Raw genomic sequence first — 21274 nt, 5'->3', positions numbered from 1 at the left:
TGCTGCCATCATAGGAAACTATATGGTGATATACGGTGCGATGCCCTGATTTATTTTATCCCTGGTTAGATATATAACATGCACATTTCTCTCTGCAATATCACATAGTGATTGGTTATGGTCTGATCTTTGGGACCCCCACCGATCCTGAGAATGATGGGGATGAACTTCCTTTTGGCTCTGGCTCTGCAGAGAAAATGGGATTATTGGCATCCTCTAATATGTTGCATTATTCATTCCATCACTTTTTGTGTTTGCAGGAGGCAACCTGCACATTCACTACCAGGAAGAGAAATGTTATGACCAAGAAATCTTCTTCTACCATCTTGGATGTCACCAATGGATCCCCAGCAATACCCTGAGCCAGATCATGCCTCCTCATCATGGTGCGTATACCTGGCAATTACCTCTACAACGATGTCATCTTACTTTCCCATAGTGTGGGAGATATGAGGTTCCATGCAGCCACCACTACTAGGGAGAGCTAACCGAAGACAGATTATGTCACTGCGCTCCGATGCGCGTGCCGATGTCAGTCACTGCCGGTACTTCATATATGGTTAACTTGCCTGTATCCTCACATCGTGATCAGTAGCCATGTACAAGCGATTACAGGTTATATGGTTAACTTGCCTCTATCCTCACATCGTGATCAGTAGCCATGTACAAGCGATTACAGGTTAAAATCCCCCTAAGTGAAAAAAAAAAAAAGAAATTTTAAAAAAGTTTAAAGAAGTGACAAAACAAAAAAAAAATGTAAAAAGTTGAATCCGCCTCCTTTTCCCAATTCAAAAATTAAGGAATATAGTAAATTCTATTTATGTTTGCATAGTTAAAAATCTGTATTTTGAAAATGTAAAGCAAAAAACACCCAAATTGCTATTTTTTAAGACATTGCTCCAACCCCCTCCAAAAAATTCAGTAATAAGTAATACCGCTAAAAAGGATGACTCCATCAATGAGAAAATAAAAAAGTTACACATCTCAGAAAATGCAGACACAAACCTATTATTATTATTATTATTATTATTATTATTGTTATATATGTTATTGTATCAATACAGTATTACATTATATGATTATATTTATTATTTCAATATGTATTGCATTATATAATATTATAATTTTAGTATTTATTTTAGTATATAATTATTAATCACTAGATGGTGGCCCGATTCTAACACATCAGGTATTCTAGAAAATGTATGTAATCTTTCACCCCATTTTTGCCCTATAAGCTGGGGCCACCGCCACCAGGGGCTTATCTACAGCATTCTGTAATGCTGTAGATAAGCCCCCCGATGAAACCTGAAAAATAAGAAAAACACGTTAGATGGTGGGTGTCGCGGTCCGGCGCTTCCCATCTACATACGATGATGTCCTCCTCCTTGCTTCTGCGCACGCGTACTTTATCTGCCTTGTTGTGGGCAGAGTAATGCACTGCGCAGGCGCCGGGAAAGGTCAGAGCGGTCCGGCGCCTGCGCACTGCAGTACTCCGCTCTGCCCTCAACAGGGCCGATAAAGTACGTGTGCAAAGGAGAAGCAAGGAGGAGGACGTCATCGTATGAAGATGGGAGGCGCTGGACGGGACGGCGACACCCATCGGACCGGACCGAACACCGGGGTGAGTATAATCTAACTCTTTTTTTCTTTCAGGTTTCATCAGAGAGCAGTGGCGTGCGTAGTTCGAATTCCGCGCCAATTCGCGGCCGGACTGCGCCTGTCGCTGATTGATCAGTGACGCGGGATTTCCGTTACAGACAGAATTAGACGATTATATAGTAGACTAGTATTATCTATTGTTATATAATGTAATATTTATTATATCAATAAAATGTTACATTATATTGGTATATTTTTATGATGTAATTATATTATTTGTCATTGATGTAAATATATATTTAATATTTCTTTGTATTTTTTATAGAATATATTAATATCTTTGTTATATAATATATTATTTTTACGATTATTATCAGTAGTAGTATTATTTTTTTTTCTCCTACGCCTCATTGGGGCACACAGAGACCGTGGGTGTTATGCTGCTGCCACTTGGAGGACACTAAGTAAACCAGAAAAAAAAGTTAGCTCCTCCCCTGCAGTATACACCCTCTCGCTGGCTGGGATTTCTCCAGTTCTTTGCTTAGTGTCTGTAGGAGGCACTTGGGTCTGGTTTCAGACCCCACTGTTTTTATTTTATTTTTGAATTCTCTGTAAATTTTTATTTTTTAATTAACAGAGTGAAGGGGGCGACGGTTCCTTTCTACGGCCCGCTCTCCCCCGAACCAACAACAGGCATGCATGTGGAGTAACCCTTCACGTACACTTTCCTGCAACGAATGGGGCTGATTCCTCTGACGATGGTTCCCTTACGGTACTCCACGGATATGAGGGCTAGCGCAAAAGGAACGAAGCACAGGAGTGCATGGAGAAGGACTTGAGCAGCGCTTTCCAATGCCCTGAATCAGTCCCACAGCTCTCCATCCCCCTACCACAGGGTGGATCGATTGAGCAGTACCCCTTTAAGACCTCCTCCAGCTCTGCTGCATCGCCCGGAGGATGAGACCCTGCAGCTGGAAGAACGCGGAGCGCGACCTGCCTGAGCTCAGGAGTCGAGGTATGGGGTCGGGTCCTTGCCCCCGGGAGAAGCGCTGACTTGGCGTCAGCGGCGGTGCACTGGCTCCCCATCGCGGCCCCTCCGCTCTCGGCGCTCAGGTAGGCCAGAAATTTAGCCCCCAAATTTTCCGTCCTTGTAGGCCGCAATTTGGCGCCGCCCACTAGCCCCGCCCCGCCCCGCCCCTGACGCTTACCAGGGGTAGGCCAAAAATTTAGTCCCCTGCTTTTCTGGCCTACTAGGCCGCAATTTCACTAGCGCCGCCCGCGCTAATGTCGCCGCCCCCTCCTCTTGGCGCCTCTCACCTCTTGCGAGACGCGCAATTGGGGCCATATACAGTACTTTTCCATCAGCGGCCGTTAACCCCTTCAGGGGCGCTAGGCCTGCTCTGGACAGCCGGATACCGGGTGACACCACAGGACCACCGCTATTCCTCCCGGGGGGGGGGGGGGGGGACACAAACAGGACCCGGGTAAGCTGCATCTGCCCTCAGATTAAAGCTTAACCCCTTCCCGGCACATTCCCTGCAGCTGCAGACGGACTCTGCCGTTAACCCTTTCAGGAGCGCCTTACCTAAATCTCAGGAGGCTATACGGGCGGTTAATAAGCACACCGATTTTTATAACGTGTGTACCATTTGCAAGTCTGCATTACCCAGTGGACAGACTAATCCATTATATACGGACTGTGACGCGGCCTGCCCCTCGCCGCGCTGCTGACGGGCCTCCTGCGCTTAGTACTCCTGAGGGGGCCGCGTCCCTATTACAGTCGATGAAGTCTCTGACCTAGGCCATTTTCTCCCTCCGGGAGGACTCTTTAAGTCAGAACCACCAGCAGGGGCCATCCTCGTTCAAGGGATGGTCAGGTCTCTAGAAGGCTGACCCATGATGCGTCTCCCAGTCACGTTCGCGCCTCAGCATCGGCGCCTCCTATCTCTCACTCGCCTTTTTCAGAGGTTCACAGCGAGCACGACTCTGAATTCGAATCTGACTCGTCAGCCCCTCAGAATCCCCCATCTGATCAGGAGTCGCTTGATTCTCTTATAGAATCAGTCAACAGGATTCTGAAGTTGGATGAGGAAAATATTCCCGCTCCAGCACATGCTATCTCATTTAAGTAGACCAACCGTGTGCGTAGGTTGTTTACCAGCCGTCCAGAAACATAGGGACCGGCTACATCAATGGTTCTCAGGGCAACAGTCTACTCAGGCTAAATACCCTATTGATACAGACCTAATGAAGGATTGGTTACAGTCCCCTCCGGTGGACCCTCATGTATCGCGTCTTGCTTTCAAAAACGCGCCTATCTGTTTCTGAGGATTCCTCAGTCAGAAACTCCTCCGATCGTCAAATTGACTATCTTGCCTTCTTTCGCGGCAATTTGGGTCTCTAAGGCAATGGCCGCTTGGGCAGAAGTCTTAATTGCTTCCCTCCAGGGCACCATCCTTCCTCCGGAGGCAACCACTGTCGTCAGGCAGATAATTCTCGCAGCTGACTTTGTAGTAGACGCTTCTGGTAATGCTGCCAACTGCGCGGCTCAAACTGACGCTAATTCGACCTCCATTACTAGAGCCCTATAGCTCCGCGGCTGGCGGGCGGATGCCACATCTGAAAGAGCATTGTCTTCTCTCCCCTTTCAAATGGGTCGTCCATTTGGAGAGAAACTGGACCAGCTCTTTTCTGATACTACCGGAAGGAAAAAGTAAATTCCTTCCTCAACACAAGGGCTGTTCCGCCGTTTCGCAACCAACAGCCGACGTGTCTTCAATCTTCTTGCCACAATTCCGGTTGGTCCTCCTCTACCTTTTCTTCCAGATCAGGTTGGTCCCCGAGAGGAGACAGAGGCTCCCAGGTCTCATACAGACCTAACCGCTCTTGGAAACCCAGGTCTAGGGCTTCTGGATTTAAGGGAGCCAGATCTCGTACATCTACCCAATTTCTTGTTGCGGTTTCCGTCAGACACCGTCAAAGTTGGCGGCCGCCTACTTTCCTTCAGCCACACTTGCCTCACAGTTGCCCACGACAAGTGGGTCAGGTAGCTGGTGTCCTCCGGATACAAGATAGAATTTTCTCCCCTCCAACTCGGTTTTTCCTTTTCTATCCCCCAAGGAAAAGACAAGAGCCTTCCTTCGGGCTGTTCAGGCTCTGATAAGGGATGGAGTCATCATTCCGGGCCCTCATCACGAGAGGTTCATGGGTTTTTATTCAAACCTTTTTTTTGTGGTTCTCAAAAAGGAAAGGGACGATCCGACTTATTCTGGATTCCAAACTGTTAAATCAGTTTGTCAAAGTACGGCGACTTCGAATGGAATCCCTCCGGTCAGTTGTCACTTCCATGGAAAAAGGAAAGGTTCCTAGCATCCATCGACACCAAGGACGCTTACTTTCACATTCTGGATCTGCCCGTCTCTCCAGCAGTTCCTGCGTTTTTGCAATTCATGAGCAACACTTCCAGTTTGTTGTCTTGCCCGTCGGACTCGCCAACGCCCCCAGGGTTTTTACTAAGGTCATGGCGGCTGTCATGGCCATTCTCTACTCGTGGGGAGTGGCGGTGTTACCGTATCTGGACGACCTGCTCATCAAGGGCCCCTCCCTTCCAGCCTGCGAGAAATCCATGGATATAACAGTAATACACTTTTTCGCCTGAGCTGGAACATACATTTCGGAAATGTCTTTCCCAAAACCGGTTTAGCAGATGTCCTTCTTGGGAATAATCTTGGACGCTTCCTGCGCGTTGGTCATTCTCCCTCCAGAAAGGCCGCAAGCCTTACTACAGGCAGCGCGGACTCTTTAACCACCGGTTTCTCTCTCTATTCTTTTCAGCATGGGAGTTCTCGGAAAGATGGTGGCCGCGATGGAAGCAGTTCTATTTGCACAGTTCCACCTACGTTCCTTACAACATGCGTTGCTGTTAGCTTGGAACAAGAACCCTTCTCCCTAGATCGTCGGATCCTTCTCTCCCTGCGGCTCAGGCAAGCCCTCAAGTGGTGGACACTGAGGTCCTCCCTGAATCAAGAGAAGTCTTTTCTCCCAGTAAAATGGTTGGTAGTAACCACCGATGCAAACCGTCTCGAGTGGGGTGCGGTCTTTTGTCACCACATGGCACAAGGGTCGCTGGTCGACCCGAAAGTCAGGTTTCCCCATCAACATTTTGGAAATACGAGTCATCAGATTAGCTCTACGGAGTTTCCACCATTTCCTCGCAGATCACCCCATCAGGATCCAATCCAACAACGCCACGGCTGTAGCGTATATAAACCACCAGGGAGGTATCCGTAGCAGGATGGCCATGCACGGAGTGAGTCACATCCTCCATTGGGCCGAGTAGAAAATTGGACAGCATATTTTCTCAGTCGCCAAGTCATCGCCTCGGGTGAATGGCCTCTTCATCCGGAAGTCTTTCAGCAGATTTGTCTTTGTTGGGGAACTCCGGACGTGGATCTCATGGCCTCAAGACTAAACAACAAGGTTCCTCGGTTCATTGCCCAAGCGCGCAATCCATGCACCATCAGAGTGGACGCCTTAGTTTTCCCATGGTTCCGGTTCCCGTACATCTTCCCCCTCTTTCCTTGCTTCCGAGGGTCATCAAGAAGATCAGAGCGGAGGGGAGTACCAGTGATCCTAGTCGTGCCAGATTGGCCGCGCCGAGGATGGTATGCAGAACCAATGCAACTGGTCGCTAACGTCTCCTGGCAACTTCCAGATCGCATGGATCTCCTTTCGCAGGGCCTGAGTTTCCACCAGACCTCCGGGGTCCTGTCTTTGATGGAGTGGCCGTTGAATCCTGGTTTTTACCACAGGCTCAGTTTTCTCACGAAGTGATTTCCGCCATGATTAGTGCTAGCAAGCCTGTGTCCATGCGCATCTATCACCGCACCTGGAAAACCTTCTTTTCGCGGTGCAAGGATCATGGTCGATCACCTCTGGTGTTTTTTCATTCCGGCCATATTGGATTTCCTTCAATCTGAATTAAAATCAAGCCTCACGCTTAGCTCGCTCAAGGGCCAAATTTCGACCTTGTCAGTACTTTTCCAACACATAATTGCCACCAGACTTCAGGTCAAGACGTTCATTCTAGGAGTTTCCCAGGTGGCGCCTCCTTATAGAAGGCCATTGGGATCATGGGACTTTAACCTGGTTCTTGGGGCCTTACAGAAGGCTCCTTTTGAACCGCTGCAGGACGTGTCACTGTCCATCCTCTCTTGCAAGGTGGTTTTCTAGTGGCAATTACGTCAATCAGATGAGTTTTGAAATTGGCAGCCCTGTCCTGCCGTTCTCCGTTCCTGAATTTTCATCAGGAAAAGGTAGTTCTCAGGACGTCGCCATCCTTCCTGTCTAAGGTCGTCTCCTCTTTCCATCTTGACGAGAAAATTGTTTTGCCTTCCTTTTTGTCCGGTACCAGTCCATCGCATTCAGAAGGCCCTCCACACCCTGGATGTGGTTAGGGCGCTGAGGTGGTATATCTCGCGGACAGCTTCCTTCCATAAGTCAGATGCCCTGTTCATGCTTTCAGAGGGGCATAGGAAGGGTCTAGCCGCGTCAAAAGCATGCTAGCCAAGTGGATTCGCTTGGTGATTCATGAATCCTTCTGTGTCAGGAACGCGACTGTCCCAGCGGGGATTAAGGCGCACTCTACCCGGTCAGTGGGCGCCTCTTCGGCCATTCGGCACCAGGCCTCGACAGAACAGGTCTGCAAGGCTGCGACTTGGTCCAGCCTGCATACTTTGTACAAAACATTACCAAATTCATTCTCAGGCCTGTCCACAAGGCTGCGACTTGGTCCAGCCTGCATACCTTTACAAACATTGCCTAATTCATTCTGAGGCCTCTGCGGATGCAGCTCTCGGCAGACGCAGCCGGCAATCGGCAGTACCTCAGTGGTACATGGGGTATTAGCAGATGTATGCTTTCCACCCAGGGACTACTTTAGGACGTCCTACGGTCTGTGTCCCCCAATGAGGCGTAGGAGAAATAGGGATTTTTGTGTACTCACCGTAAAATCCTTTTCTCTGTGCCAATCATTGGGGGACACAGCACCCACCCTGTTTAGCCTATTGGCTCACTGTAGCATTCTTAGGCTTTGACTTAGTTATGGTTATTGTTGACTGTTTATGCTCCTACTGCTTTTTTCACCGAACTGGAGAAATCCCAGCCAGCGAGAGGGTGTATACTGTAGGGGAGGAGCTAGCTTTTTTTTCTGGTTTACTTAGTGTCCTCCTAGTGGCAGCAGCATAACACCCACGGTCTCTGTGTCCTCCAATGATTGGCTCGGAGAAAAGGATTTACGGTGAGTACACAAAAATCCCTATTTTTAATACAAATTTTAGTTTTTTCTTAACCACCAAAAAATCTAACTAAATATTACTGTCCTGGAGAATTAATCTGTTTTTTTTTTTTTTTTACCGATCATTCAACACCATTCAAAATGTAATGGTGGAATTGTTTTTTTAGTTTTTTTTACAGTATTTTTCTTACACTTGGATGTTTTATTGTTGCTGTTGTAGGACCGCAGACTGTGAGTGGTGGCCGCTACTCCCATGTAGCCGCTGTCATGAAAGGTGGGGTGTTACTGGTGGCCGGAGGGTATAGTGGTACGCCGCGTGGAGACCTTCTTGCCTATAAGGTGCCGGTATCCGTGTATCAGCCCCCTGTACAAGAAGTGAGTATCCCGAGGAGGACGAGCCTTATAGTCTTTGCCAATAGGACATAAGTAACGCTTGTGCCCCCCATTGCAGTACCACTTGGACTATTGCTCCATGTACACAGACGAGACCATCTGCTCCAAGGATCCCGAGTGCACGTGGTGTCATACAAGCTGCCAGACCCCCCAGCCTAATAAAATCGTATGTGTGGTTGTAGATCCAGCGCCCTCATTTCCAGCACAATTGCTTTATCTTGGGTTTTGATTTGTTTTTTTCAGCAATGCCCTGACAAGAGCTGCCTAGGACTGGCGCGACTGCTCTCCGACTGCCAGTCCTGTCTGGTGTTCAGCAGCAACCTGAGCACCTCGGCTCACATGCCTCGCACCTTTGGGTGGTGTGTCCAGAATGAGACTTGCATGCCCGTTTTAGGTGTGGGATCTCTTATATCCCTGGATTTTTATTGTTTTATCTCTTTTTTTTTTTTTTTTTAATTTACTTGTTTATATCCTCTTCCTCCAGATCGCTCCACTTGTCGGGTAGGGCAGATTTCTGGAACGTATGGCTGGTGGGGCAGTCAGAACACATTCATCACGTCTCTAGACAGCTGTCGGACCAACAATTTCCTTCCCGGTCTTCACCTCATCACCTATCAGCAACCACGCAATGAGTCCCAACCGGATCGGGTACATTTCCATTGCACTGTTGACATTTTTGACTAAAAATCATTATTGCAATTGGGTTTCATTAAAAACTTTGCACCTTTTTGAAGTTTCCAATCTTGTGGTCAAAAATCACCAGAAAAAAATAAGAGATAAGAGTTACTAACTCCACGTCAGTCATACCGATCTCACTGACAGATCCTCAGTTAACTCATTCTGCAGCCAACAATTTGCAGTGCAACATAGAGGCTGTAGAAGGCAAGCAGTGTAGTGAATCCCAAATGATTTTTAGCCAAAAAAAGACATGTATTTAAGTAAGAAAAAAAGGTTAACACCCTCTTTAAGTGATATGCCATCACTTTTCCCTTTTTTATTTTTTGACGCTGTCTTTTTTTTTTTTTTTTTTAAACATTTCTCCTAAAGTTATAAATGACTGAACACATGCATATAAAATTTTCATCAAATTTTCCATTTCTAATTTTTCAAACTTGTGTTCCTCAGGTTTCCATTGTGCGTAGTACGACCATCACCCTAAGCCCCAGCACGGAAATGGACGTATCTCTGGTCTATAAAGGTTTCATATACCCCATGCTGAGCCAAAACGCTCCGCCCGAACGTGTCTCTATCTGGGCTCGCATCCAGCGGTTTTATGTCGTGGCCCGACTTGGGCGATATCCAGGGACCATCTACCCCCTGGTAAGAATTAATGAAATGCGATTACTAACTTTTAGTTTTTTTAATTTTGGTGAAAAATATCCTCTGATTTTTGTGTACACAGCTCCTATGTAGATCTATGCATCGCTCTGGTTACAGATCATAGTCAAACCTCTCAAACATTTTTTTTCTTATGTCTTCTGGGCTTGTTTGCTCTCGGCAGGAGGAGGTGGGACGCTGGTTTGTTCACCAGGATAAGGAGCGGCGGTCTCTGCAGCGGAATAGCGGGGAGCGCTTATTTCCTAACGCAGATCGGGGAAGCCGCTACGCTGTGCAGATTGAAGGATTTCTCAACAACACGGGCATCGGGCATACGAGCGAGCTGAGCTTGACGTGGGACCGCACCGGTGTACATGGCGGCAGCGTAAGTAATTTGTGATAAGAGGCCTCACTTTATGATCCACCTCAGAGACCCTCTCTGATCCGAAATATTAATAAAGCACTGCCTCCTACGTTCCTTATTTCCAGTTGCCCAATACCTGTAAGCCGAACGTAACGTTATACACCATACTTTACACTTCCACTTTGTGCTCAGTCTGTAAGCACCGTGCTCCTCTTCTTCCGCTGCGCAGGAAATTTCCTTTCTTTTTTTGGAGCCCCATCGGTCTGAAAATTGCTACTATACATCCTGTTTGGCCTGCCTTGCCGATCAGAGCTGCGGCTGGTGCTCCAAGACTCGAAGCTGCCACCACCGCCTAGGAAGCGAATGGGCCAAGTTCTGCCATGATACCCCCTTAATCCTGTCACCGGGCAATTGTCAGCTGTGCGAGGAATACCGGGACTGCGAAGCCTGCAGCGAGGTGAGTGATGGCTGACTCTGGCAGCACTGAGTTGTAGGGAAAATTATTGGGTGACGCCAGTATATTATTTCCTCCTAGGACCAGTACTGCGAGTGGCAGGTGCACAGCAATAAGAAGGGGGACTCACTGTGCAGCCGAAGGGGGCGTGTGAGCGGTTCTATACGATCACCCAAGGACTGTCCCCAAGCCTGTCATCAGTAAGTGTTCTCTAAATATTTAATCCAAGAATAAGCTGAGGTCCCATCTCTAGATCCATATACTTTGTATTTGGGCGCCATGGTGCAGAAATAAAATCGAAGTGGACGGACACAATACTACAACGCTGCAGCCTCTTCATGCTGGGATCGTAAAGTGATAGAATATCATTCTGTACCATCACTTTATAAATTGAAAATCCCGTTAAGAAGGACTTGTGACAGGTGAAAAGTGATTAGTTTTTGCACTTATTTTTATTCCCGCTGTTCCCTTGAGTATTCAGTTTCTTAATTTGTGTACATTTGACCTACTATTCCAGAGATGTTTTTTTAATTTAGTGCTACTTTTATGGTCTTTACAAGATGGGCTGGAGCTAATAGGAACCTCAGGGGCGTGTCTTTACACTGCTCTGCATAATTGTCATGTGCGCCATGCGTCCTTGTAAAGACAATAAAAATTAGCACTAAATAAAGAGGTCCGTATTTCTGGAACTGTATGGAGGATTTACGAAAAGCAAAAAAACGGAATAATCAGGGGAGCAGCGAGAAGTACCGTAAGATAAACTGGTCACTCATGTCCTGGTAACATAATTGTCTTACTAGAGGAACCTCTTTGGTTTCATTTCAAGGTGACAATCAGATGCGCAACCACCAGCCACATAATTACCTTGTTGGGCAATGCCTCATTAGGGGAGGTCCCTAAGGCAGACCCCTTCCACAAGGTGCCCATGTTTTGCTTAGGGGCATTTGGAAAGGGCTCATATTTGTGTGACAACTTTTTAAAATCCTTAGAGACTTGGCCATTTATTTATCTTACTTATTTCTTCCTCATCCGCCTTCCTCCCAAGATTCAGAAGATTTTTACTTTCTATAGACATAGCTGTTGATGCATAACTGGGATGGTAGAACAAGCGGCCTATATTGTGCTTGCACAGGAGCGCCCTGCTGCGTCTGACAGCCCTAGGTAAAATGGGGGTACCTGTCTATAAGTTGCGGACAGAGGTGGTCAGGAAGACAGATTACGGTCAAGTGAGGGCTATGCTGCTTTGATTCCATAATTCCCATTAATACAAGTATTAATGCATTTGGAGTCCACTGAAAGTGGAAAACCCTTTTAAGCTTTGTAAGTGTCTATGCTAGGAGGACTTATTTAATAATGTGTTTTCACGCTCTGTTTCCAGGCGTAAGACCTGCTCCGAATGCCTCTCTAACTCCAGTCACTGCGCATGGTGCCAGTCTACGGGCAGCTGCTTCTATTTTGCCGCGTACCTCGCCAAGTATCCGTACGGTGACTGTAGAGACTGGTACGACAGGTGAGTGGCCCATGTGTTTGCTTGTCTTCATCCATTATGTGAGATCCATGCTCGGGTTTATATAAAGGGGGCCGTTCGTGACCCTCATATTTGCCCCTTTTCTTCCCTCTCATTCGTCCAGCGTTCACTCTGTGCCTCAGTGCATGGACTGCTCCAGGTTTAACACCTGTCGGGAGTGTTTGCAGAATTTTGAGTGTGGTTGGTGCGGAAACATTGACAACCCAACAATGGGAAGGTGAGTCAGTACTCAAATGTGAAATACCCTCATCGTCTGCATGGCTCCTGAGCCTGCACATTCTGTATCTGTCCAGGTGCTTCTCCGGTGATTATTCGGGGGTCCGGAGTAACACCACCTGCTCCAGTGCATTGTCCTTCACTGGGCTTGTAGCTGAGCCTGCCGAGTGGTCATATGACTCCTGTCCAGATGTTGACGAGTGTAGACTGGGAATGGCCACGTGCCATAGACATGCCACCTGCAGGAACACGCCAGAGTCCTACGAATGCCACTGTGACCGCGGATATACAGGAGATGGAGTCACCCACTGCAACCAGACGTGAGCATGGCCCCCAACATATCATCCCATCTGATTATTTATATTTTTCCATTTAGCTAACGATCCATTTTATTTTATTTTTTTTGCATACTTCTAGATGTTTTAATGAATGCTCCCATGGAACGTGCAGTGGGCCCCCATCCTACTCCTGCCTGTGTGACCTTGGGTGGACATCCAACCAGACCAGCATGATAGAAAACGGAGTGGAGTGCAGCGTGGACTGTGGCTGCAATTTCCATAGCACCTGCACCCAAGGGCCTGGCATATGCGATTCCTGCCAGGGTAAGAGGTGACCCGTGGGCATGGTACCATGTTAGTCATAAGTGGGGTAAGCAATTTAATTTTTCTCTTTTGCAGATTGGACTCAAGGCGCTCAGTGCCAGGAGTGCAAACCTGGCAGCTATGGAAGTGCCACCCAGAAGCCCGGGTGCCAGGAATGCGCCTGCCACAAACATGGGATGCCTGAAATGGGCTACTGTAACCGCGAAACGGGTATATGCTACTGCACAGACAACACACAGGGAGAACATTGCGACAAGTGTGCCCCGGGGTATTACGGGGATCCCAGGTACGCGGCCTATTGCTTTTCTTTGCTAGATGTGACCAAGATCAATTAATCTGAATAATCCATGTATTTCTTTTCCTAGAAACGGAGGAACGTGTTACCTGGAGTGCCAGGGTCGGCAGCTGCTGTCTCACGTGAGGTCCTCTGCTCTCGGCTCCCCCGGAGGTTCCTACTGTCTGTGGATGCTGAGTGTGTCTTCTCACACCGAGCCGTGCCACCCCGAAGCCAATTGCCCACGGCTCAGTCTCAGCCTGCAGCCGGACTTCAACATCCCGTGCACGGTGAGCCATGGTTCTCCTCCTTTCTTGTCACACTGGGTACATTTATTTTGCCTTCTTTATCGTCTGCCGGTCACATTCTTCTCTTCAGCACAGTTACGTCTATGTCTTCGATGGGATTCCTGCTTTCCTGGACACTGGACTCCTGCAGTCCGATCGCAGCTTGTTGGGGGCGTTTTGTGGACGAGGTCGGGGAGAAGCGCCACTTACGGTGGAGGCGACGACGGGTAACTGAATACTGCGGCATAGTACGGGCAATTAGAGGGGGTCCCATAGCTAAAGCCCCTATGAATGCTCATCCTGGAGTATGTCTAGTGATGTAAATGATTTTTGGGGGATGCATAATAATAGTTTTGTATCCATCAGAAATTCTTTTCCATTTTTAAAACCTCTGCTTGCTGTTCTGTATTTTATTAGGTGTCCTCGTCGTGTATTATGAAGCAAACAACACTGAACCAAGTGGTTTTAATGCCACGTACACGGTGCATAAATGTCACCCGCCGTGTGGACCCAACAAGGTGTGTCGAGGTGAGAGCTGCTTCTGCAGAAGTCCTCTGTCCGGTCCATCCTGCTTGCGCAACGTGTGTCCCCGAAACTGCTCTGTGGAGGAAGAGAAAGGTGTCTGCAACCAGGTGACGACCCCCTACTGCCCCCATGTTGACCGCTTAAGTTTAATTATATCAAATTATCATCTTGCAGATTTAGGCCTTAAAGGGGTTATTTATATCCACAACATTTTTGACACTGCTGGGATCCACATCTAGTGCTTTACAACCTTGCACACCTAATTCCAGATGGCCATGACACTGGGCTCCGTTCTCAGACATCTATGGCATATCATGTGTATGAATTTCTTAGATGGGACGTCCCTTTTAAAGCAATCCGTGCCGCCCTATCGGTAGACGCTCTTTTTCCTGATTTAAAAAAATGGAGATCTGAAGTCAGGAGAGATTTGAACGAAAGAGCAGAATTTCAAAAATGATCCGTTGGTCTGCACAAAAAGATCGTCATTGTCGACCGCGCGTCATCCTGCGTAAATAGGAATTGTGCTGCTGAGAACAATGGCAGCATGTAAGCACTCAACGATCTATTACAGATTGGTTGTCCTGTGTAAACAGGCTATTAAACAACAGATGACCGGCAAACATGTTGGCGGTAATTTACTGCTGTGCTTTGACTTTTAGTGAACCTGTGGTCATGTAAAACAGGCTCGCTCTCCTTTGCAAATTAGTAGGACTAAGTGAGCAGGCTCAGCCGTGTCTGTAGTGGCGCGAACGTTTGGCTGTGTCACTGGCGGCCAGCACACTCAACCTAGTCAGTGGCGACTAGCACTCTCTGCCTGGGTTTGTATCTCACCTGTTTATAGAGTTAGCGACCTTTTACATGAATTTCTCCTTTGTCTTTTTATCTAGAAGCTCGGCGTTTGCTTTTGTTCCCCCGGTTATGCTGGAGAAGGCTGTTCTGTTCGCTTGGATTCTGGGAAGATCGTGTGGGAAAGTCTCATTGACCCTCAGCTCACAGCGGTAAGTCATTTTTCTTACTTTATATCTTACATTGAAAGTTTTCCCATGTCCCTCTTTCCAAACTTCAGTTTGTTTAACCCCTTCCTGACATTGGACGTAATATGTCGTCCATGTTCCCTGCGACTTAATGCCCATACACGGAATAGTAAGTCGTACGCCAGGAGTGGTCAGAGACACTGAGATCAAACATGATCGCAGCGTTCTGGGAACAGGCAGAGGATCTGTCAGCTCTGACAGCCCCTCTGCCTTTGGATCGGAGACCCCGCGGCATGATGCGGGATCACGGCTGCTTCCATGGTAGCCCGATGTCGTCATAATGACATCTGGGTTACAAGATCTCAGAGGCTTCCTGTCATGCGCAGTACATGACAGGAAGTCTGTGATGTCAGGTGCACAGAGTACAGCGCTGACAGCTTATGTGGCATGTAGATCTGCATGACATATAAGCGATCAGCCTGCACAAAATGAGTGTTCCATAGTGGGACACAGTGTAAAAGAAAGAAAGGAAATAAAAAAAAAAAAATTAAAATAATTGTAAAAATATTTTCAAAAATAATTAAAAAATCAATATTATTTCATTAAATCAATATTTAAATAAAAAAAATTTAAACCATAAAAGTACACATATTTGGTATCGCCGCGTCCATAACGACCCGACCTATAAAACGGTCCCATTAGTTAACCCCTTTAGTGAACACCATTGGGAAAAAAAAAAGGCAAAAAGCAATGCTTTATCATCATACCGCCGAACAAAAAGACAGGTATAAATAAACGTGGTACTGCTGAAAACGTCATCTTGTCCAGCAAAAGACAAGCTCTCAGAATAAAGCGATGCAAAAATAATTATTTTTTTCTATAAAATAGTTTTTATTGTATAAAAGCGCGAAAACATAAAAAAATAATATAAATGAGATATCGCTGTCGTACTGACCCGAAGAATAAAACTGCTTTATCAATTTTACCACACGCGGAACGGTATAAACGCCCCCTGCAAAAGAAATTCATGAATTGCTGGTTTTTGTTCATTCTGCCTCCCAAAAAATCGGAATAAAAAGTGATCAAAAAATGTCATGTGCCCAAAAATGGTACCAATAAAAACGTCAGCTCATCCCGCAAAAAACAAGACCTCACATGACTGTGTGCCAAAATATGGAAAAATTATAGCTCTCAAAATATGGTAATGCAAAAAGACGTTTTAGTGTGTGACAGCTGCCAAACATAAAAACCTGCTATAAAAACCCGCTATAAATAGTAAATCAAACACCCCTTTATCATCCCCATAGTTAGGGAAAAATAATAAAATAATTTTTTTTTATTTCCATTTTCCCTTTAGGGTTCAGATTAGGTTTAGCGGTGTGTTGGGGTTTAGAGTTGGAGTTAGAATTGGGGGGTTTCCACTGTTTGGGCACATCAGGTGCTCTCCAAACGCGACATGCGTCTGATCTCAATTGCAGCCAATTATGCTTTGAAAAAGTCAAACTGTGGTCCTTCCCTTCCGAGAGCTCTGCCATGCGCCCAAACAGTGGTTTACCCCCACATATGGGGTATCAGCATGCTCAGAAAAAATTGCACAACAACTTTTGAGCTCTAATTTCTCCTGTTACCCTTGGGAAAATAAAAAATTGGGGGCGAAAATATAATTTTTGTGAAAAAATACGATTTTTTATTTTTACGGCTCTACATTATAAACTTCTGTGAAGCACTTGGGGTTCAAAGTGCTCACCACACATCTAGATAAGTTCCTTCGGGGGTCTACTTTCCAAAATGGTGTCACTTGTGGGGAGTTTCCACTGTTTAGTAACATCAGGTGCTCTCCAAACGCGACATGGTGTCGGATCTCAATTCCAGCCAATTTTGCATTGAAAAAGTCAAACGGCGCTCCTTCCCTTCCAAGCTCTGCCGTGCGCCCAAACAGTGGTTTACCTGCTTATATGGGGTATCAGCGTACTCAGGACAAATTTTACAACAACTTTTGGGGTCCAATTTCTCTTGTTGCCCTTGGTAAAATAAAACAAATTGGATCTGAAATACATTTTTTGTGAAAAAAAGTTAAATGTTCATTTTTTTTTTTTTTCAAATATTAGTTCCAAAATTGTGCTGATGTAAAATAGACATGTGGGAAATGTTAATTATTAACTATTTTGTGTGACATATTTCTCTGTTTTAAGGGCATGAAAATTCATATTTGGAAAATTGCGAAATTTTCATCACATTTCCATTTTTTCCACAAATAAACGCAAGTCATATCAAAGAAATTTTACCACTATCATGAAGTACAATATGTCATGAGAAAACAATGTCAGAATCACCGGGATCCATGGAAGTATTCCAGAGTTATTACCTCATAAAGGGACAGTTGTCAGAATTGTAAAAATTGGCCTGGTCATTGACATGCAAGCCACCCTTGGGGGTAAAGGGGCTAACAAAACAAGCAATCAAATAGTTCTTTATTTACCCTCCCCATGTCCAGCATTGAGTTTTTATTATCTTCAGTGGTGCAGCCAATCAGAGATGTCAGTGTGTCTGCCCAAGTGGCACGGAGATGCTGAACTCACTGGCTGCAGCGCTGTCGACTTGACACTGCTACCAGCGGTGGAGACTCGGTGCTGGACCTGGGGAGGGTATTTTTTTTCTTTTCTTTAGAAAACAAACTGCAGCTGGGGGACAGAGGTTTTTCAAAACAAGAAAAGCTAATATCCATTTTATTTTTTCCTACACTGCATTGATAAAAACTTGTGCCGTCAGGATACAGCGAGTCGCTTCTTACATCGGCTGGGTCACACCATGGTGGAAGGGCCGGATAGTACTCTTTGGATGTTCGGGGGTCTGTCTTTAAGAGATGGCGTGCTGGGGAGTGTCTACAGGTAACCTTCAGGTCGCCATGCATTGCATTGCTCCCCACCTATCCTGCAGCCCTCATCTGATGTTGATTTTTTTTTTTTGTAGGTACTCCATCTCCGAGCGCCGCTGGACCCAGATGTTAGCGGGGACCGAGGGAGGGGGTCCTGGCCCAAGTCCTCGTTACTTCCACGCCGCTGCTTACAACCTCCTCCGTAATGCCATGTATATCATGGGCGGCCTCACAAGCTACGGGGCCTTCAGTGACTTCTGGGTGTTAAACCTCACTACCCTACAGTGGAGGAAAGAGCTGGTGAGAGCGTGGTGCCTCCTCTCTATTCAGTGTCAGGGACACCGCTATGCAGGGTTGACCCCATCTAAGCGATGCGGGCCACTTCATTCGGTGCCGGTCCTAGAGGTCAGAGTTCAGAGGTCATGGCTGATCTGTTAGGAGGATGTAATGTATGATCTTTGCCATCTACGTTCCTGACATTTTGATTTCTCTTCCACAGGATCCCGTACTGCCGTCCGTTGCTGGCCACACCCTCACCCCACGTCGCGGATCCTCGCTATTTCTAATTGGTGGATACTCGCCTGAGAACGGATTCAATAATCGGGTGCTAGAGTATAACATTGAACTGGAGATCTGGAACGTGGGGCATCACACCGGCACGCCGCCCACTGGTCAGTCATCATTCACATTTTTGTGGTACTGGACGGTTTTCCCTTTATTGGAAACTGGAAATAACTCCCCTTATTTGTCTGTCCGCAGGTCTGTACGGTCATTCCACTGTGTACCACGAGGCCACGGACGCCTTTTATGTATTTGGCGGCCATCGGTTCCATGTAGAGGCCGTGACCCCGTCCCCAGAGCTGTACAGCCTGTACTACCCTAACCTGACCTGGAGCCTGCTCGCCCCCTCCCAGGGAAGAAAGGTACATGCCAGTGACTGTGTGGCTCCTGTGTTCCCTCGCACAGTGAGAGAAGCTGATGAGAATGTAGTCAGTACACCGTCCACCTGATCTGACAAAGGAAGGAACTCCAGACTGGTCGTAGAGTAATTGCAGCAATCGAGCTTAAGCTCAGGAGTGGATTTTCAGTCAGATAGACCTACTGTTCACTTCTTGCACAAGTTAATGTCTTTGGTGCCCTAGTCCACTGGGGATGTGGGCAGTAGCCCTCCAGTTCCCCAGACCACCAGGGATGTGGGCAGTAGCCCTCCAGTGCCCCAGACAACCAGAGATGTGGGCTGTAGCCTTCTAATTCACCAGACCACCAGGGATGTGGGCAGTAGCCCTCCAGTACCCCAGACCACTTGGATGTGGGCAGTAGCCCTCTAGTTCACCAGACCACCAGGGATGTGGGGATGTGGGCAGCAGCCCTCTAGTTCACCAGACCACCAGGGATGTTGGCAGTAGCCCTCTAGTTCACCAGACCACCAAGGATGTTGGCAGTAGCCCTCCAGTTCCTCAGACCGTCAGGGACGTTGGCAGTAGCCCTCCAGTTACTCAGAACACCAAGGATGTAGGATGTCAGTGATGCGTATAGAGAGGATTCATGGTAACATTTGCCTGATGCATTTTCTCCCCCTTTTTTTACTAGCCCCTGTCGCGTTTCTTCCACATCGCTGCTGTGTTAAAGGACACGATGATCGTAGTGGGAGGTCGCACTGAGCACCAGGAGTACAGTAACCAGGTTCTTTTCTACCAGATTCACTGCAATGCCTGGATAAAGCCTAACAGGACTGGTGAGGACGGGACGAAGGTGATACTATACCATGTTGGGGTCTGTAGCTCTCACTGTGCAGCTGTCAATCACTGCATGGGCGGCTCTGACTTTGGCATCAGCTCACAGCTACGGTATCGGTGTTGTAAGTCTCTGATCACTCATTTACTGATATCTTCTCCTCTCCTTAGATCTCATATTGGGTGTCCCGATGAACGAGTCAATAGGACACGCCGTGGCCGTGGTGGGTGGACAGCTCTACATCTCAGGAGGGTTTAATGGCGTGGCGCTGGGCCGAATGGTGACATTGTCTGTACCTTCGGACCCCTGCATGCTGTTCAGCTCTCCTACCTCCTGCAATCAGAGCGCTGGCAGTTGTGTCTGGTGCCAGTACAGCTGCATGTCGGCCGATGTCGCTGAAAGGTAAGATGGCGAGCGTGGTGTCGGGGCTAGTAGATAGCCTGCTCCATCAGCAGTGGATGTCAGCTGAATATTAGTGGGCTGTTCTGATAGGAAGAACCTATGACCTCTCCACGGGATCCAACAGATGCACACCTGATCACCACCCCATTCACGCGACTGCCGCCGCCCCCATGCGTTCACACGACTGCTGTAGCCCCCTCTCCCCGTTCACACGACTGCTGCCGGACCGCTCATTCTCTATGGCACCACCGGAGAAAGCGGAGTACAGAACTCCAACAGTCCCTTAGGAGCGTCAGTGCACACACGACCGATGCTTCACTCTAGCAAGGTTGACAGTGATCTGTGGGATTCACAATGGTTGGACCCCCATAGATAGGTTTTATCCCTCTTCCCGCCGCTGTCAGTTTTTTCTTTTCCACTATTTTTTTTCTTTTATTCACTTTTTTTCCAAGGTCCATAACTTTTTATCCTTCTGTTCTTATAGCCGTGCGAGGTTTTGTTTTAAAAACAATGACTTGATAATATGAGCGCTAATATGGCAAAATGAAACCTATATTGTTTATTTTTTTTATTAAGGGGTGAAATTAATCAGAAAAGACTACGGTTTCTTGCCATTTTCAGCGGCTCGCTACGTTTTCTTTTTTTGTTAACAGAGCTTGTGCATGCTTGTTTTTTTGTGTGGTGAGCTGACCAGTTTATCTATGTATTTTGGGGTGCACACAACATCTTCATCACTTTTTACATTTTTTTTATGTGTCCTGATGAATAGCCGCATAGTCAGGGGCTTCCCTGGACACCCCCGTCTGTGAGATTGAGGGCATTGGTGTTACATTTCTATGTTTCTTGTAGTAATACTCCTCTCTCTGGGACTTTTTTTTTTGCAGGCGCAGTTGCTCCCAGAGCTTTTCCTCCTGCTTCCCATTGCCAAGATCTGCAGACGAGTGCAGGAGACTAAAGACATGCAGCGAGTGTCTGGCACAGCACCCGCGCTCCATGAGTGCACAGCTGAGCACGGTGAGGACGGCATCTTTGCCACCTGTTCACATGGGCCAATAAATACTTTCCTGTTTTGGAATCAGGCGTAGAGTGCTGCTGTTTTTTTTAAATTTATTTATTTCCTGCATTTACAGCTTTGGCTGCCATCAGTGAGGTTATTGTTGGTCGTGTGAGGAAGGTTCTGCCGCATTGAATGCACTTTGGCAAATCATCAAGATCCGCTGCTGGCAGCTCCTGTGTAATTACAGGTCTCATACTCTGCTCATACTACTTTGAGGAGCATGTATGGCCTAAACGTGCGCCCATGGCCGCAGCATCTCCTGACTTGTCTCCATCGAGCACATCTGGGACGTCATTACACAGGAGCTGCCAGCAGAGGATCTTGATGATTTGCCCAAGAGCATTTATTGTCAGTGTATTTGAGACCGTTCATCCG

The 21274-nt window shown here is 47.1% G+C and overlaps 1 protein-coding gene across 2 annotated transcripts in view; it reads left to right on the top strand.

The window, feature by feature from the left end:
• Positions 1 to 21274, top strand: part of MEGF8 (multiple EGF like domains 8) — a 73208-nt gene that overhangs the window by 35311 nt on the left and 16623 nt on the right. For both annotated transcript variants that reach the window (XM_073570716.1, XM_073570717.1), the window contains exons 9-34: positions 1 to 35; positions 261 to 386; positions 8118 to 8272; positions 8349 to 8456; positions 8534 to 8684; positions 8775 to 8938; positions 9416 to 9610; positions 9792 to 9992; positions 10201 to 10428; positions 10507 to 10625; positions 11804 to 11935; positions 12057 to 12170; positions 12247 to 12489; positions 12587 to 12771; positions 12847 to 13057; positions 13137 to 13335; positions 13424 to 13559; positions 13750 to 13964; positions 14745 to 14855; positions 17601 to 17719; positions 17802 to 18006; positions 18206 to 18377; positions 18466 to 18629; positions 19297 to 19441; positions 19611 to 19842; positions 20727 to 20856. The exon at positions 1 to 35 is cut by the window's left edge and continues 114 nt beyond it. In XM_073570716.1, the coding sequence (XP_073426817.1) occupies positions 1 to 35; positions 261 to 386; positions 8118 to 8272; positions 8349 to 8456; positions 8534 to 8684; positions 8775 to 8938; positions 9416 to 9610; positions 9792 to 9992; positions 10201 to 10428; positions 10507 to 10625; positions 11804 to 11935; positions 12057 to 12170; positions 12247 to 12489; positions 12587 to 12771; positions 12847 to 13057; positions 13137 to 13335; positions 13424 to 13559; positions 13750 to 13964; positions 14745 to 14855; positions 17601 to 17719; positions 17802 to 18006; positions 18206 to 18377; positions 18466 to 18629; positions 19297 to 19441; positions 19611 to 19842; positions 20727 to 20856 (4195 nt within the window). The remainder of the gene's footprint in view (positions 36 to 260; positions 387 to 8117; positions 8273 to 8348; positions 8457 to 8533; positions 8685 to 8774; positions 8939 to 9415; positions 9611 to 9791; positions 9993 to 10200; positions 10429 to 10506; positions 10626 to 11803; positions 11936 to 12056; positions 12171 to 12246; positions 12490 to 12586; positions 12772 to 12846; positions 13058 to 13136; positions 13336 to 13423; positions 13560 to 13749; positions 13965 to 14744; positions 14856 to 17600; positions 17720 to 17801; positions 18007 to 18205; positions 18378 to 18465; positions 18630 to 19296; positions 19442 to 19610; positions 19843 to 20726; positions 20857 to 21274) is intronic.

This window comes from Dendrobates tinctorius, unplaced genomic scaffold (genome assembly GCF_039654945.1).
Source record: "Dendrobates tinctorius isolate UK_male_01 unplaced genomic scaffold, ASM3965494v1 ptg000028l, whole genome shotgun sequence".
NCBI classification, from domain to species: domain Eukaryota; kingdom Metazoa; phylum Chordata; class Amphibia; order Anura; family Dendrobatidae; genus Dendrobates; species Dendrobates tinctorius.
This window is presented reverse-complemented; position numbering and strand designations above follow the sequence as displayed.